The 15,408-nt window shown below is 40.3% G+C and overlaps 1 protein-coding gene across 1 annotated transcript in view; it reads left to right on the plus strand.

Moving 5' to 3' along the window:
* Positions 1–671: 671 nt before the first annotated feature.
* The window catches only part of Arpc2 (actin related protein 2/3 complex subunit 2), a 31,189-nt gene continuing 16,452 nt past the window's right edge, over positions 672–15,408 (plus strand). Inside the window, exons 1-4 of the mRNA XM_046439722.2 lie at positions 672–797; positions 1,013–1,094; positions 9,443–9,477; positions 11,442–11,554. Coding sequence (XP_046295678.1) covers positions 1,021–1,094; positions 9,443–9,477; positions 11,442–11,554 — 222 coding nt within the window. The 5' untranslated portion in view covers positions 672–797; positions 1,013–1,020. The remainder of the gene's footprint in view (positions 798–1,012; positions 1,095–9,442; positions 9,478–11,441; positions 11,555–15,408) is intronic.

Consider the following 15,408-nt stretch of genomic DNA (forward strand, 5'->3'; position numbering starts at 1 on the left):
AGTTACTGAAGGGCGAGAATATCATGTTCCAGAGCACCGGAGGCAGCTCCCCAGGCACAGAAATGGAAGCATGACAGGAATCCAGAAAAGCTCATCTAGGCAGCCTATTAACCTAAAGGACTTCTCATTCCTTTCCTCATTGCCCTTTGAGAATGCGCAATTGCGTAATTGAAATTTATTGTTTCAGACTCCAAACTCTAGGAGGACAGGTCCTTGTCTATTCATTCACCGCAGTATCACCAGCACTGAGCAAGAGCCCCCTAAATACGTGTTGGTGAAATGTATGCATGATGGTGCCTCTGGATAGTCACTATCTGGGATGAGGAAGGGGCATCCCCTACAAACTAGAAGCAAAGAATCCCACTGAGAGATAAGGGCGCGCTTCTTGAGGGGCCTCTGAAATGACAGAACCGGAAGGTGGAGTTGGGTCTCAGGGACAAGCAGGAAGAAGCAGCTAGATGGTGAAGCAACCTTAGGGAAACACCAGCTCGGTGGAGAAAACACTAGTAAAGATTTGGATGAGAGGCGGTTCTTTAGGAAAGGAGAGGCAGGGTGGTAGCATCACACACGCGCAAGCGCGACCTTTCCAGACACGCCCCTTACGTGCCTGCGTGCGCGTGCTGGAATCGAAGCGGAAATGGCGCCGCGGGGCCGCGCGTTTGGGCGGCGAGCGGAAGTGGGTGTGAGAGCGGAAGTGGCCGGCTAGAGCCGGGGGCTGGGCGGGGACCGGGCTTGTCGGTGAGGCTGCAGCGGTGGCGGCGGCGGCTCGGCAGGCGGGTTCAGGCTTCTGGGGCCAGGTCGGTCAGGTGACTGGGTATCTCCACAGTCAGTGAGTGTGCGGGCCAATTTGTGCGTCTTCCCCTTCTCCCCACCCCGGTCCCTCTCCCCTTCTCCTCAACCTCCTACCCCACCCAGCCCCCCTCCTCAGGGGGCAGCAGGGCCGCTCCCTCAGTCTTTCCCTCTCTTGCCCACCCTCACCCGCCCTTGTTTCTCCTTCCCCTGCCCGGGGCAGCCGCCGCCATGATCTTGCTGGAGGTGAACAACCGCATCATCGAGGAGACGCTCGCGCTCAAGTTCGAGAACGCGGCTGCTGGGTGAGCGCGCGCCGGGGCCGGGGGTGGCGGGGGAGGTAGAGTTGACCCCAGTTAATTCCCGGTGTGGTCCAGCCCCCAGGACCTGGAGGAGAGAGATGGGGATCCCGGCAGGGCATAGGGGCTGCACCGGTGGGGTAGACGTGGGAGACTGCCGCGCGCGGTGGGGTGAGGGGAGAGATGCGTGGGGAGAGGCTCGAGCAGGGATGCGGAAGCGGCGAGTGGACTGAAGCAGCGCGCATGCCAAAGGGCAGGAGACCTGTGGGACGTTAGGACTGCAGGAGCCGCAACTCTGGCCGTAGGACCCCGTGCCTCTGGGGCGAGAAGGAAACCCTTTCCCTCTATATTCCCCGTTATCGTTGCGAACCCGGAGAGAGCCTGTTAAGGATTGGGTTGGAAGTAGTTTCAGGAATTCCCAGGGCTGGAGGTGGGAAGGTGGTTCACGTCCAGATCACCACCGGCATTCTTGTTCCCCACCCCCACGTCCTCCAGGGAGCAGGAGGGGAAAGACTGAAAGTAGACCCAGTCTTGCCCCCAGAAAAAAGCCATCTTCGCAGCTTCTCTTCCCAGATCTCTACTGTGAGAGACACTAGCTATTTTTATAGATTTATTTCTCAAGCAAAGTTAATAGTCCCTTCCTTATCTCTTTTCTGTGATTCTAATGCTCTTTCTCCACCCCCTTGCCTTTATGGTTATCTTTTAAATTTTTAAACAAAACCCTGGTCTGTGATTTCTTCTGTAGTAATCCTGGCCCAATTACACGCTTCAGCCTCCAGAATCTATGAAGTTCATAGATAACCTTGGGACATATTCCAAGGCTACCTTCTCTGTCAAACACAAAGATGAACCGTCTCCTCCTCCAAAGCTGCTTTGCTTTTCTAATATAATATTTAAAACATGAGGTTAAGAGTTGTGTTTTAGCTTCTAATTTTTGGCCGTCTGTGACTCGTTCCTCTGCTTCATTTCCCCATCTGTGAGGATGGGGATTCACATCTTGGTTTCACAGTTAGGAAATAAATGCAAACTGTTTCTGGTGAACCGAGAACCAGAAATAGGAAAGTAAGTGCTTAAGAGATTCACTGAGGGAGAGGTTTGATAGAGGGGAAATTCTACACGGTCATAAATGAACTCGTGGCTTGCAGGCATTTTTAAAAGGTACTAACCCACCACTTAAATCGAATATATTGTGGGTCCTGTCTGTTTTATAAGGTCACAGATTTTATCTATAAAACAAAGCACTACTTTCCTTGAATTAATGCATGCTTTCGGCAGTGCTGTTTCCTGCCAAGATTTGCAGTTGCTTATATTTTAGTTTGATTTCTTGCCTTCAGCGTCTCTACCAGTCCTTTCACATCTTAAATGTTCAAGTGAATCAGCCTAGGTTCTCTTTGTGTGATTGCTATGCACATTTTTTGAGCAGTGTCACATAGGAGGAAGCTGGATTAACTTCTGCATTTTCACAACTGATCTTAATGCATTCTCAAGTCCAGACTAGTAAAGAATGAGGCCTGGGTGGTTATAAGTTGATCCATGAGATAAATGGCTATATTTTCAAGTAGAGTCACTCCGTTTAATGTAAGAGTACGTTTACATTTATTTGTATATTAATAACTTGTAATTTCACAGTATGGCATACTATTCAGAACTTTATTCTTTTTCTTTTAGAAAACTTCTTAAAAAGAGCAGCATTTCAGAGAGATTAAAGTAGGCTGTCAAGTCTATTTTAATTAGAAATTAGCATTTCGAGGACTCTTACAAAGGTAAACCTTGTAGTAGTGGTGAATATTGGTTGGGTGGTAGTAAGTTTTGTCTTTTATTCTGGCCTATTTCCCCTTTGAGATGTGACTTTGAATAAATGGGTTCAAATCATTCTGCTGAAAATTATTTTGAAAATCTTTGAAAAGGACCATTATATTATGATATAGGTAGGATTTTCCTTTGATTACAGATGTAATACCTAGCAGAAGTTAACTTCCAAGCAAGTGTGAGTTTCTAAGCATACCAGTAAGGTGAGGCAACAGTGAAGTAGTGCTGTGTTAATCAAGGTGCATGCATGTACCAGAACTTACAGCAAGGATGACTAGTGTGAGCATCATAAACATTTATGGGATCCTACCAATATCTAGCACCAGGCAGCAATAGAAAAAAAGGGGCCTTTCAGAGAGAGCCTGTTAGCAAAGTTATAGAGGCACCAAGGGATGAACTGTGTTGGGGTGGAGATTAGAGAAAGAAGTTAAAGAAGAGGAATCACTTAAAGGAGAAACACTGGAGGTTTGAAAGGATTTGCCAGTGTGGGAACCTGCTGGGAGAGGTCAGCTCCACCCTGTATTTTGTACTTGTCAGAAAAAACCAACTAGGGAAATTATAGATCAGCATACCTTTTTCCTGAGTACACATTCCAACTCTACAATGTCCAATACAGTAGTTCGTTCTCTGTTTGTGGCTGGTTGAATTTAAATAAAAATTTTTAGAAAGTAAAATTGAGTTCCTCAGTCACACTTCTAATTGCCATATGTGGATAGTAGCTACTGGTTTTGGACAGTGTGGATATAGAACGTTTCCATTATTACAGAAAGCTCTATTGAATGGCACTGATCCAACTACCAAAAATGAATGCTTGAGATAGTCTTTTGTTTATTTATTTGTTTTTTCTGGACTACTGGGGTTGAACCCAGGGCCTTGTGCATACTAGGCAGATACTCTACCAGTACTACATTCCCAGCCTTTCTAAGATGGTCTTGAAAGTTCTTTTATGGTATATACTTCAGAATACCATTGCACTAATTTCCTTTAGAGGTTAATTTTTTAATGATGCCTCTCAGATCATTTTGCTGGATCTTCTTGCCTTGACCTTCTACTAAAAGTCTTGATTTCGGGCTGGGGATGTGGCTCAAGGGGTAGCGCGCTCGCCTGGCCTGCGTGCGGCCCGGGTTCGATTCTCAGCACCACATAAAACAAAGATGTTGTATCTGCCAAAAACTAAAAAATAAATAAAAGTCTTGATTTCTTTTAGGGTAAAGCAGTTCTGTCATGTACACTATCTAAGAATATATCAGGTCACAATTACCTTTTAATTTAGAGGTAGTTCTGGCAAAGCTTAAGATTCATTCCAAATAAATTTCTTCTTTTTCTTACCACAATGCTGCTACCATTATAGCTAGCTTAATGGAACTATCTATATATGTGTTCTCACAAAGGAATGATTATTAGTAAATTGTCTTCCTGGAAGCCTTACAAATTAACAAAATGTGACTGATTAAAAAGCTATACCCAACACTGCAAATAACATCCTATACAGGTCTTACCAACAGCATAGCCTTTTCGTTTAGAAATTCTTACCCAGACCCACAATTAAAGCAGAAGTAATTTGGCAAATTAATTAAATTCTTTTGTTGCTGTGTACACACGAAGAACCTTTTCAGCCTCAAAAGCAAGGCCTGTCAAGTTAGCTGCAGTCTGGAGTTCAGAACCAAGGAAATGCTGTCAGATGCGAATTGCTGTTGATTTTAAGTGCCTGCTGGCTCCTTGCCACACAGCCTGTGCATATTATGGAGAGCTGTGGTTCTGTGAGGGGGAGTGAAGCTCAGTAAGCAAGCAGTGCCAATTGGGGTGGGTGAGGACTGTGGGAGGAGAAATTTTAGAAAGGAATAAATTAAATCTTGCTGATACCTTGTTCTCAGTCCCAAATATGCTGCATATGTCCACAGAGAGTCAGACTGGTTTAAAGTGAATCAGAATTAGGACATTGTTTAAGCACTTAGAAGAAGTAGGATGTAGTTGGTCTTTTTACAGGACATTATAGCTAGTATACTGCTGCCTGTCCTCTGGCCTCCTTGGGATCATGTTGGGTATGAAGCCCCAGAGTTATACTCAGCCAAACCTTATGTGTATAGAGCTGGGACTGAAAAGTCATCGTTGTTTCCCCAGCATCCTCAATATGTATATAGTCAGCTCAATAGAGTGTTTTCTTGAAGGAATAAATGAAGCCACATAGAATGATTATTGATTTCATTAAAAGATTATCACTCTTCTGACACTTTTAAAAATCTCTTTGTTCTGCATATTTTGAGGTATAGCTTAGCAAAGAAGAGGACTACTCCTTATCTAATATGATGAACTTCATAGGCTTTCCTCACAAATAATAATGTTAGCCTTATAGAAGATTTAAGAGTAATCAGAGTGAGCTGAATGCAATATTCCCTCTAATTCAAGACATAGACTGGATAACTCGAAGAGGGACACATGCTCCAGGGGGAAGTTGGATCCTAGGATGCATTTAGGAATGAAAACTGCAGAGTCCTTAATGGAAAAAAAGGATTAGCTAATACACTTGCCAGGAGTTCTTTGTTGACTAATCATTGACATTCCAGAAGCTTCTTTAGAAAAAGAATAGAAATTTTTTTCTAAGGTATTTTAAGAATAACTCAAAAGAATAATTTGCCCAGCACAATAGTGCACACCTGTAATCCCAGCTAATTGGGAGGCTCAGGCAGAAAGATGGTAAGTTGGAGACCAGCCTAGGCAACTTAGCAAGATCCTGTCTCTCTCCTTTTTTTTTTTGGTACTGGGAATTGAACTCAGGGGCACTTGACCACTAAGCCACATCCCCAGCCCTTTTTTGTATTTTATTTAGAGACGGGGTCATACTGAGTTGCTCAGCACCTCGCTTTTGCTGACGCTGGCTTTGAACTCATGATCCTCCTGCCTCAGCCCCCCAAGTTCCTGGGATTATAGGGGTACACCACGCCCGGCAGATCCTTTCTATTAAAAAAAGACTGGAGGGGTAGCTCAAAGGTAGAGTGCCTCTGAGTTTAATCCCTAGAACCAAGAAAAGAAAAGAGCTCTTGAAGTCCCTCTGAATAAATTGAGCATGTTTTAATATCTTGGGCTATCCAATCAGTGACTTAAGGACCATCCAGCTGGCTTGTTCTAGGATTCAGCAGTCTGACACTAATAAGGAGTCTTATTTCTTCTTGTACCACTGCTAACCAACTCCTGATTCTGAGTGCTACCAGTCCTGAAACTTCTCCCAACCACAACTTCACAGTCTAGTCTCCTCTGACTCTATTCGAGGAGAAAAAAAACTAATTTTCTGATATTTTGTGAACGAGGCGGCATGTTAATATGCTTTAACACAATTTTATTAAATTTCAAAAAAATATATCTGTGTGAAAATATAGTAGATCCATTTAGAATCGAAAAACTGGATTGGGAGCATATAGACATTGAGTAACTACTGTGTATTAAGGACTTTTTTGTGCTTCTGTCCTTGTTGTTCCTGATCTTCTTTACCATATGGCGCAGACAGAACATATCATATTTGTATGGCCCAGTTAGGTAAATAGTCTGGCCTAAAGATCCTGCCACTGGCTACTGTAAAGGCTGTGGGGATCATTATCTCTGTATATCTGTGATTTAGTCATGAGACACTGGTTGGGAAACTTTGTTGAACATACATCATCTCAGTTAGGGTTCGTGACAGCCCGTGAGGAAGGTGTTTTTATCCTCGGTGATAAAAGAGGAACTTGAGGCTCAACCACTTTTTAGTATCATTGCCTATGACCGGTCACATAGCCAGTAAGTGACAGAACTTGGAACCATCAACTCTGACGGTCTTACTTTTTCTGTAATTAAACTCACCCCCTATATCTGAAACTTTAGCAAATGGTAGAACAGTAAATATCTTTTTGGCCTATTAAATTATATTCTTCCCTTGGAGACCAGTTGTATCTACTCTTCTGTGCCATAATTTTAAACCACGAAAGATAACAACCAACACCTAGTTCTAGGACCGAGAAACAGTCCTGTTAATAGTAGGTTCCACCCTGAGCAGTCTCCATGTAGGAACATGGAGTTTCCAGATCTCTAATTCCCAGATGACTTCTGAAGTCTCCTTTGACCTAATTGTGTCCTTGGCAGCCTTTCTTCTTCAAACCTTTTGTTCAGCCATGAATAGTAAACTAAAATATTAATAGCAGTGACTTAACAGATATTCCTAAATCACACAGCAAACCACTTGGGATCAATCTTAGCAACTTTTCTCAGTGGGAATCTATGCTCAGGGTATTTTATGCCTAAGCCGGGGCGGGGTGAGGGGGGGGCCTTGGAGTTGAATGTTTAGGGGGGGAGAACCTTTGTAGTCAAATGTTTATAGCCTGGAACCATAAGATTCTTTATTTATAGTTGATTTTTCTCTTCTGAAAGAGGGAGAGTAAGAAATTTAGCCCTTTCTTGACTGAGGTAAAGCCAAAAGGTTAAAGGGTGGGTGTTGGGTTGAGTAACCATCTATTAAGTGATGCAATGTGGACTTCTATAAACTCTGAATCTTCAGCACTGCTAGCCTTCTCCAGGAAAAATGTTTTGTGCATCTTCCCCTTGGACATCATTTTAATTTTTATCATTCAAATGGGCCATAGATTAATGTTGCCATTTCTTTGTTTTGTACTTTTGTTTCTAGAGGTGAGGAATGGTTGTTCTTTGTCCTTGTTTCCTGGCTATAGTTTCAAAGTGAAAGATCAGAGGCGATTTACATTTTCTTTTTTTTTTTTTTAAACGATTTACATTTTCATCTAACTCTTTTCTCACATTCTAAACCCACAGCTTTTCCATAAGTTCACTGGATACGCTAACCCAGCACACATTTCTTGTCACATATGTATGACTTTGGAACCTTCTCCCTTTTTTAAATTTGTGGTACTGAGCATTAGAGCCAGGGCCTTGCATGTAAAGCAAGCAATCTACTACTCAGCTACATCCCCAGCCCTTTTTATTTTTATTTTGAAGCAGTGTCTCACAAAGTTCTTAAGGCTGGCCTCAAACTTGGTGATCCTGGGTAGCTGGAAATATAGTGTGCCATTGTGCTTGACTAGGGTGGAACTTTGTATTACGATTCATATAGGTTGATTTTTTTTTCCCCCAACAGGATTTACATCCTAAATAGAAACCAATTTTTTGAAAGATGATGTTTAGTTTCTACTTCAGCTTTTTAATAATCATGTTACCTAGTATTTTTTAATACCATGTTACCTAGTCCGTTATTTCCCTAGAGAGCAAATCTGTCTTGTTTCTTTCATAAGTGAGAGAGCAGAAAGAGCATAAAAAATACGTACTTGACTGAGAGGTCTTGAGCAAGTTGTACAAAATTAAATGTGGAGGGGCTGGGGTTGTGGCTCAGCGGTAGAGGGCTCATTTTCCACATGCGAGGCCCTGGGTTTGATCCAAATAAAATAAAGGTATTGTGTCCAACTACAACCAGAAAATAAATATTTTTTTTTAATGTGGAAATACGTCCATGCTGTCTATTAGCTCATAAAACAAAGCAAGATCACTCGAGTTCTGGGAAGCTAGCTGCTAAAGCAGTAGCATCGTCATTGATTTACTACTATTGGCTTTTTAAAGAAAAGGAGAAGATGTAAACAATTTTTCACTGGGGGGATAATTAACCATTATTGTTCATAGATGGTATGTATGTCATGCTTTCTAGGTAATAACAAAATTTGTCAGATAGAAGTGTGTGTGCCAGGCTAAGGAAAAGTAACAGGTAGTTAATTGTTGTTGCTTCCCAATTCTTTCAGGTCTGACATCTTGTTTTATATGTAGTAGTTCTATGAGGTTAATGGGAGCATGTGTATTTTCCCATTTTATAGACAAGATGAGAAAACAAGGGTGTAAGGATGTTAATTTGTCCCAAAACATGAGCATGAAGAAAAAGCTAGAAAAGGTGTTGACTATTCTCAGGGATTTCAGTGTTATTTTGTGCTATACTCTCTATAAGCACAGAGCTAAGATTTCAAAACAGAAGTAAGGTAGAACCAGAGAGGGATTCATAAAGGAGAGTGTTAAGTATTTTGGTGATGTGAAGAGCAGGGAAGGATATGTGGAAGACTTGCAGATGGTCCTTGAAACAGAACATAACTTACTGTTTTGTTTTATGGCCCCAAATCATCCTTTCACTTTAAGCAAATTAAAAATCATTCTACATTATACTTAGCCATTTTCTGGTTGAATTTGTTGCCCCCATCACCACTCTGGTGGGGGGGGGGGGCATTGACCAAAAGATGTTGTTTCGTAGTTCACATATATATGTTCTCTGGATTCAGAATTGAAAGTGAGCACTGATCATGGTAAGAGATTACAAACAACAGGTTAAAAAAAAAAATAGCTGTCCTTTTTTTATTTTCCACTTTAAGCAAGTCCAAAGGTTCAGGTATACAAATGAATTGTATACTCTATTTAACAGTAAGCCTGAGGTTTATACAGAATGGTCTAATTGTAAGTAAAGCACAGGAGCTTTTCCTAGTCCCCTTGAATGCAGCAGTACAGTTAACTGAAAGCCTTTTTTTGTCTTACAGAAACAAACCAGAAGCAGTAGAAGTAACATTTGCAGGTAAGTGTGTCTTTCAAACTATTAAGAAAAGATACATAGAAAATAAAATTATTCCTAAAATAATAAGCTCTGATATCTTGGATTCTGTCCCTTGATTGTCAAGTCTTTTTGATTCTTTTGGTGTTTGATTTTTATTGAGAGTGGGGGAAGTCAAAGGATTTCATCCAGGAGTGCTTTACCATTGAGCTAGATCTTCAGCCCTTTTTATTTTGAGACTGGGCCTCACTATGTTGCTGAGGGCTTTCCTAAGTTGCTGAGGCTGAACTCAAATTTATTTATGATCCTCCTATTTAAGCAATTAGAGTCACTGGGATTGCAGGTATGCACACTACACCCAGCTGAGGTCTTTATTTTAGATGACCACTTCATGGATTTGATTATTTGACAACTGACTTTGGAGTTTGGTAAACTATATAAGATTACTTGTGTCTTAGAAGTTTTGGGTTCATTTTGTAAGTAAGTTCTTTTTAATTTGGAAGTTTCACAGTATTATCTTCTAGTAGCCATTGTCTTAGTGTACCAAATATAGAGCTGTGGGGAGACAAGAGCATGCTAGAACCTTCCTTGTTCAAGTCAGAGATAACTGTTGGTTTCTATTACCTGTAAAGAATTGCATATTGAGGGGTGGGGTTGTGCCTCAGTGGCAGAGTACTCGCCTAGCGTGCATGAGGTACTGGGTTCGATCCTCAACACCACATAAAAATAAAATATTTGAAAAAAAAAAGAATTGCATATTGATACAACTCTCTTGCTCTTTGAACTTTAAGGACTTTTATGATCACTCTTTATAAAGTACAAGTGCTTGACTAGATGATCTTGAAAGACTTCTAGAGTTCTGAAGTGCCATGTGTGGCTTGGAAGGCAGGCACTGTCTCTGTCCCCTCCTAATAACTAGCAATGTAAGATCTCCCTTTGATTCTCTTTCCAGCTGTCTGTGCAATGGCACTCAGCACCTAGCTTCAGAATTACACAGACTAAATCAGTCTACTGTAGTGCAGGAAGACAGCACCTGAAAAGAGCATAGGCCTATAGATGAGAAGAGGCTTAAATGATAACCATATGCAGTAGTAGATCTTCTTGGGTAAAACAGTAATGTTTACAGAATTTTTGAGACAATTGGCTGGATATTTAATATTAAGAAATTGTTTTTAAAAATTACGCCTAACATGGTTTTTTTTTTTTAAAGAGAGAGAGAGAGACAATTTTTTAATATTTATTTTTTAGTTTTTGGCAGATACAACATCTTTGTTTTATGTGGTGCTGAGGATCGAACCCGGGCCGCACGCATGCCAGGCGAGCGCGCTACCACTTGAGCCACATCCCAAGCCCCTAACATGGTATTTTTAAAAATCAGACCTGCCACTTATCCTCAGCCCTTTTTTATTTTGAGACAGTGTCTCTCTAAGTTGCTGAGACTGACCTCGAACTTGTGGTTCTTCTGCCTCAGCCTCCAGAGTTGCTGGGATTACAGGTGTGCACCATGCACCACCATTCCCAGCTTATAGTTTTTTTTTGTTTTTTTTTTAATAGTTTATCTCCTGAAGATATGTTCTGGAGTATACATGGGTCAAATGGCATGATGTCTAGGATTCACCTCAAAATAAATCATTGGGGAGGGTTCTAAATGAAACAAGATTGGCACCCTTGGGCTCAATCTCCAGTACCAAAAAAAAAAAGCATTACAATAGAAGTGTTGGAGGGGGTGTTGTTGTTGTTGTTGTTATTGTTGGCTTTGGGTTTCTTTGAAATTTTTTAAATAAGTTCCCTTAGCACCGAGCTGTGGTTAGGGTAAGAAAAGCTTTGGCACTGAGCAAATCTGTGCCATTGTTTCTGCTGACTTCCCGCAGACTTCATTTTACTTATATGCCTGTTTATCAGAAGTCTTCCTTATGGCCTGCTCTAAGGTAGGTACTTAGATTATTTCCTATTCTCAGGGTAAGAAATCTTACTTACTTTCCTCACAGATTTTGATGGGGTCCTCTATCACATTTCAAATCCTAATGGAGACAAAACGAAAGTGATGGTCAGTATTTCTTTGAAATTCTACAAGGAACTTCAGGCACATGGTGCTGATGAGGTAAGAGTTCCACATCATTTTCCTTAGGACTTTTGTTTCTTCTTCATATTTTGTGGGCAGCTTGCCACTCTTAGAAGATCCATGACCCTAAGTCACCCTCATGGGCACCAGCTACTCCATATAGCTTGCCCACCAGCCATTTCCCATATGACTCCATTTCATATAATCATGTAAAGAAATGTTTTATAGAAAAGGTTTTGGTTCTTTATTTGCTTGCTTTTTATATTGGAGAGATAAAGATGTTCTTTAACCAAAGTTGAATTAGACTTTAGGGATTTGCCTTTTTTCAGATAACAAAGGATCAAGATTTTATAAAAGCAAAACACCTTAGTTCTCCAAAAACAGAGCAAAGAATATGTTCTTGACTAGTACAAAAGTAGCTACCAGAAGAACGAGATAGGTTCTCTTCTATTTTTATCACATTATCAAGGCAGCTATATAAACAAGGCTTAAATTTTATACTCTTAGTATCTTATTCTGCAAGTTTAGGTACAAATTATTGCCCTTTAAGTTAAGTTGCTGTTCTTTAGAGTTGGCTTCTTTAAATACCTCTTCTTCCTTATAACTATTTTAGGAGAAACAAGAAATGTCCAAGCCTTGTGAAATTCTTGATGGCCATACCTGATACACTGCTGTCTTGCAGTAGCTGAAGTAGTAGGTTTGGTTCCTGTTGAACTGTAGTTGTTCTAGGGAAAGCCATTTATGGAAGAAAGAAAACGCTGTTACACCAGTGTGCACACATTGTGGTTGGGTCTCAAAGCAGGAAGTATGACTCAGTTCCTGAATCAGTTTTCAAACTTCTTAGTTTTAACAAACTAGACTCGCCTTACTCTTTTGAATGAAGATATAGGAAATAAATAAATATTTCCTTTCTAAAATCAAATAGTAGCTTTTGAATAATTTTAAAATTAAATAATGAAAGTCTCTTTGTAAAGGAGTATAGTCCAAAACAATAAATATTTTTATATAAAAACTAAAATTGGTCTTAACTAAAGGGAATTCCAGTAGCCACAGATAGTCACTTCCCTTAGTTATTCACATGCAGTTGATTTGCCCAGTTCCAGGAAAGAAGGAACATTTATAGAATTTGGATTCAGGGTACTTTAAGAGGAAGACCTAGTCTTGTAAAGTTGGTAACTAACTCTTCTCACCAGATAAAGAACACAAGTAAACAAGACAACTGCTTGAAGGAAGTGTTGAACATTTGAACAGATAACTAAAAAGTTGTATAATCATTTTTCCATAGACAACCCTTTCTAAAAAGCGAGGTGCCGTAATAATCCTGGAAGAGAATGCAGCATTGAAGTAGTTGTTTTGTTTTGCACATGCTAGCAAGCACTCTTCCACCAAACTTCTTCCCCACCTCCTGAACTAGATGTCTTAAATTTTCTTTCCATTCCTTGCTTTGCTTACAGTGGAACTACAGAACATATTGCTATTCTTGTCTCTACCAGAAGGGTCAAAGAACCAGCCCCACCCACTCAAGTGGGTGGAGTAAGTAATGTTAAGTGTTGGAACTAAGTGCACAGTAAATGGCTCCCTGCCTTGGTTGAACAGTGACCAGCCTGTGATAACCACAGGAAGCTTGTTACTTTGTCATGGGCCCATTTTAAAAGGCTTTTTAATCCGCCTTCGCTGCTGTGTGGGAACATTAACAGTGATGAGTGACAGGTTGCCTCCATCCATCTCCTGGTGTCAGATTGAGAGAGATGGCACAAATTTAAATGTGAATCATAGTTAAAAATGCAAGTGAAGTAATAGGGAATGGCTGGTAAAGCCGAGGAGAGGGTGCAGAGGAGTTGAAAAGGGTATAAACCTGACTCTTTAGTAATGACTGAGTAAGCTTAGAGTTAAACTAAATTGAAGGAACTGTGGTTTCTCACACATCTGATTTCCCCTTCCTCCAAGTACCTCTAAGTAACAGTAGTATGCAGTGCAGATACTGTAGTATCTGTAGATAGTGTAACTCATAGATAGCACAAACTCTTGTGGATGTGGATATTACTTTTCCCAAAGCCTTTAGGAGAAGTGGCACATGGGACACCTGAAGGATACTGTATGCCACCAATAAACTCTGTGCCTTTGAATCTATCCCTTCAGTTACTGTCTGTAAAAGATCCCTCATAGTGTCCATATGATCACTAACTAGGAACGACACATGGCATTACTTAACCTGTTACCTTTAACAGTGTGATCATGGACCCATGCTATAACCCAAATTTTCAGATTGGAAATTTCTTCTAGCTATTGGAAAATAGCTAGAAAGTTTATTATTAAATAAATGTGTAAAATACTAGGAAATAATTGTGTAGTGGACTATTTGCAGGCCATTTCTAAGACATTTCTAAAGAATATTTAAGCACAGGCACAGACTTGTGGATATAGCTCAGTGGTAGAATGTTTGCTTAGCATATGAGGTCTTGGATTCAATCCCCAGCACCCCTCCACCCCCCCCCCCAAAAAAAAATGGGCTATTAGAGAAGAACCTCACTGTTTAATAATTTTTCAAATGGCACATAAAATATATGGTTTATTCCTAGGTTTTGTTTGTTTTTAATACTAGATAGTCCATTGGACATAGATGAAAAGAAAAACACTATTCCTTCAGATGGTTATTGCTCTGCTGAGCACACAACTGTGAATAAGACAAGGGCCTGCTTACATGGAGCAGGACTCGGTGCTACCTGTGTTTACAGTGCTTTTCTGTGGCTACTAAAATTCTACTAAAAACACAAAAGCTTGTGTTTTTCATTTTTAATTTTGTAATTCAGCATAGATTAAATACTCTTTAGTATCCCAAAAATACTAAAGGCTTATTTGTGATGAGAAAGGTAAGAAATTGACTGGCTGTCTATTGACAAAATTCTGCAACCTGTTATACTACTGAGTTTTAGTATATTGGCCTCATTTTTATATTGCCCTTACCTTCTAAGGAATACTGATGACATCTTTCCTCCCATAAGTTTTTAATGGGCTTTAGTCATTATTCCAAGTCTATATTTTGACTTAAAAGTACAAAGACTGCTAAACGCTGAAAAGCTTATTAGATTGTTACTGACTTGAACAGCTACTTTTTTTTTTAATACTTATTTTTTAGTTATAGGTAGACACAATGTTTTTGTTTTACTTTATGTGGTGCTGAGGTTCGAACCCAGTGCCTCACACATGCTAGGCGAGTGCTTTACCTCTGAGCCACAGCCCCAGCCCAATAGCTACTACTTTTGTATCTCCGAATAGCGGCTTGTCCACTGCTTGATATACCCCATATAACTTTTAAGTCAGAACCATGCCTTCCAAAATAAAAAGCATGTCTCCTTAACCATATAATTTGAGAAGCAGATTCCACCAAGAGAAGTAGTCTTACTGACAGAAAAAATATGAAGGTGTAAAGAGGGCTTTGGTTTTGTCATTTACTTTGAAAAAAAAAAAAAACCAGAAAACTACGAGCAGTAAGTATTGGTTTGGGGGCAAAGCCAGATAGAGTGCCACCAACTTGTTGAACCAGTTATTAGTAACTGAGATTCCATTATCTACTGTCCTGTCTTAAAAGCTTTTTATGAGCTAAGTAAATTTAAGATAGCAGGCTAACAGAAATTAGTTTCCAACAATCCTGTTTTTTATTTGTTCACCAGGGTTGTGGCTTGGCATACATTTAGTTGGTAATAGATTGGTAATCTATTCTCTATGATAGCAATTGTCATCCTTCTGCTCTCTCAAAACCAAAAGATGATTGAGTGCAATGCAGAATATGAAGGAGAACAGAGTATCCGAATCTAATCAAATCTTTGAAAGATAGCTCCTAAACTAATCCAGTTTTAAGAGGCACCTCTTTGGTGACTTAGATAAATTTGCTT

The sequence above is a fragment of the Marmota monax genome, unplaced genomic scaffold, assembly GCF_021218885.2.
Source record: "Marmota monax isolate L192 unplaced genomic scaffold, Marmota_monax_Labrador192_F-V1.1 WCK01_AAM20220418_F8-fsc00041, whole genome shotgun sequence".
Classification (NCBI taxonomy): Eukaryota; Metazoa; Chordata; class Mammalia; order Rodentia; family Sciuridae; genus Marmota; species Marmota monax.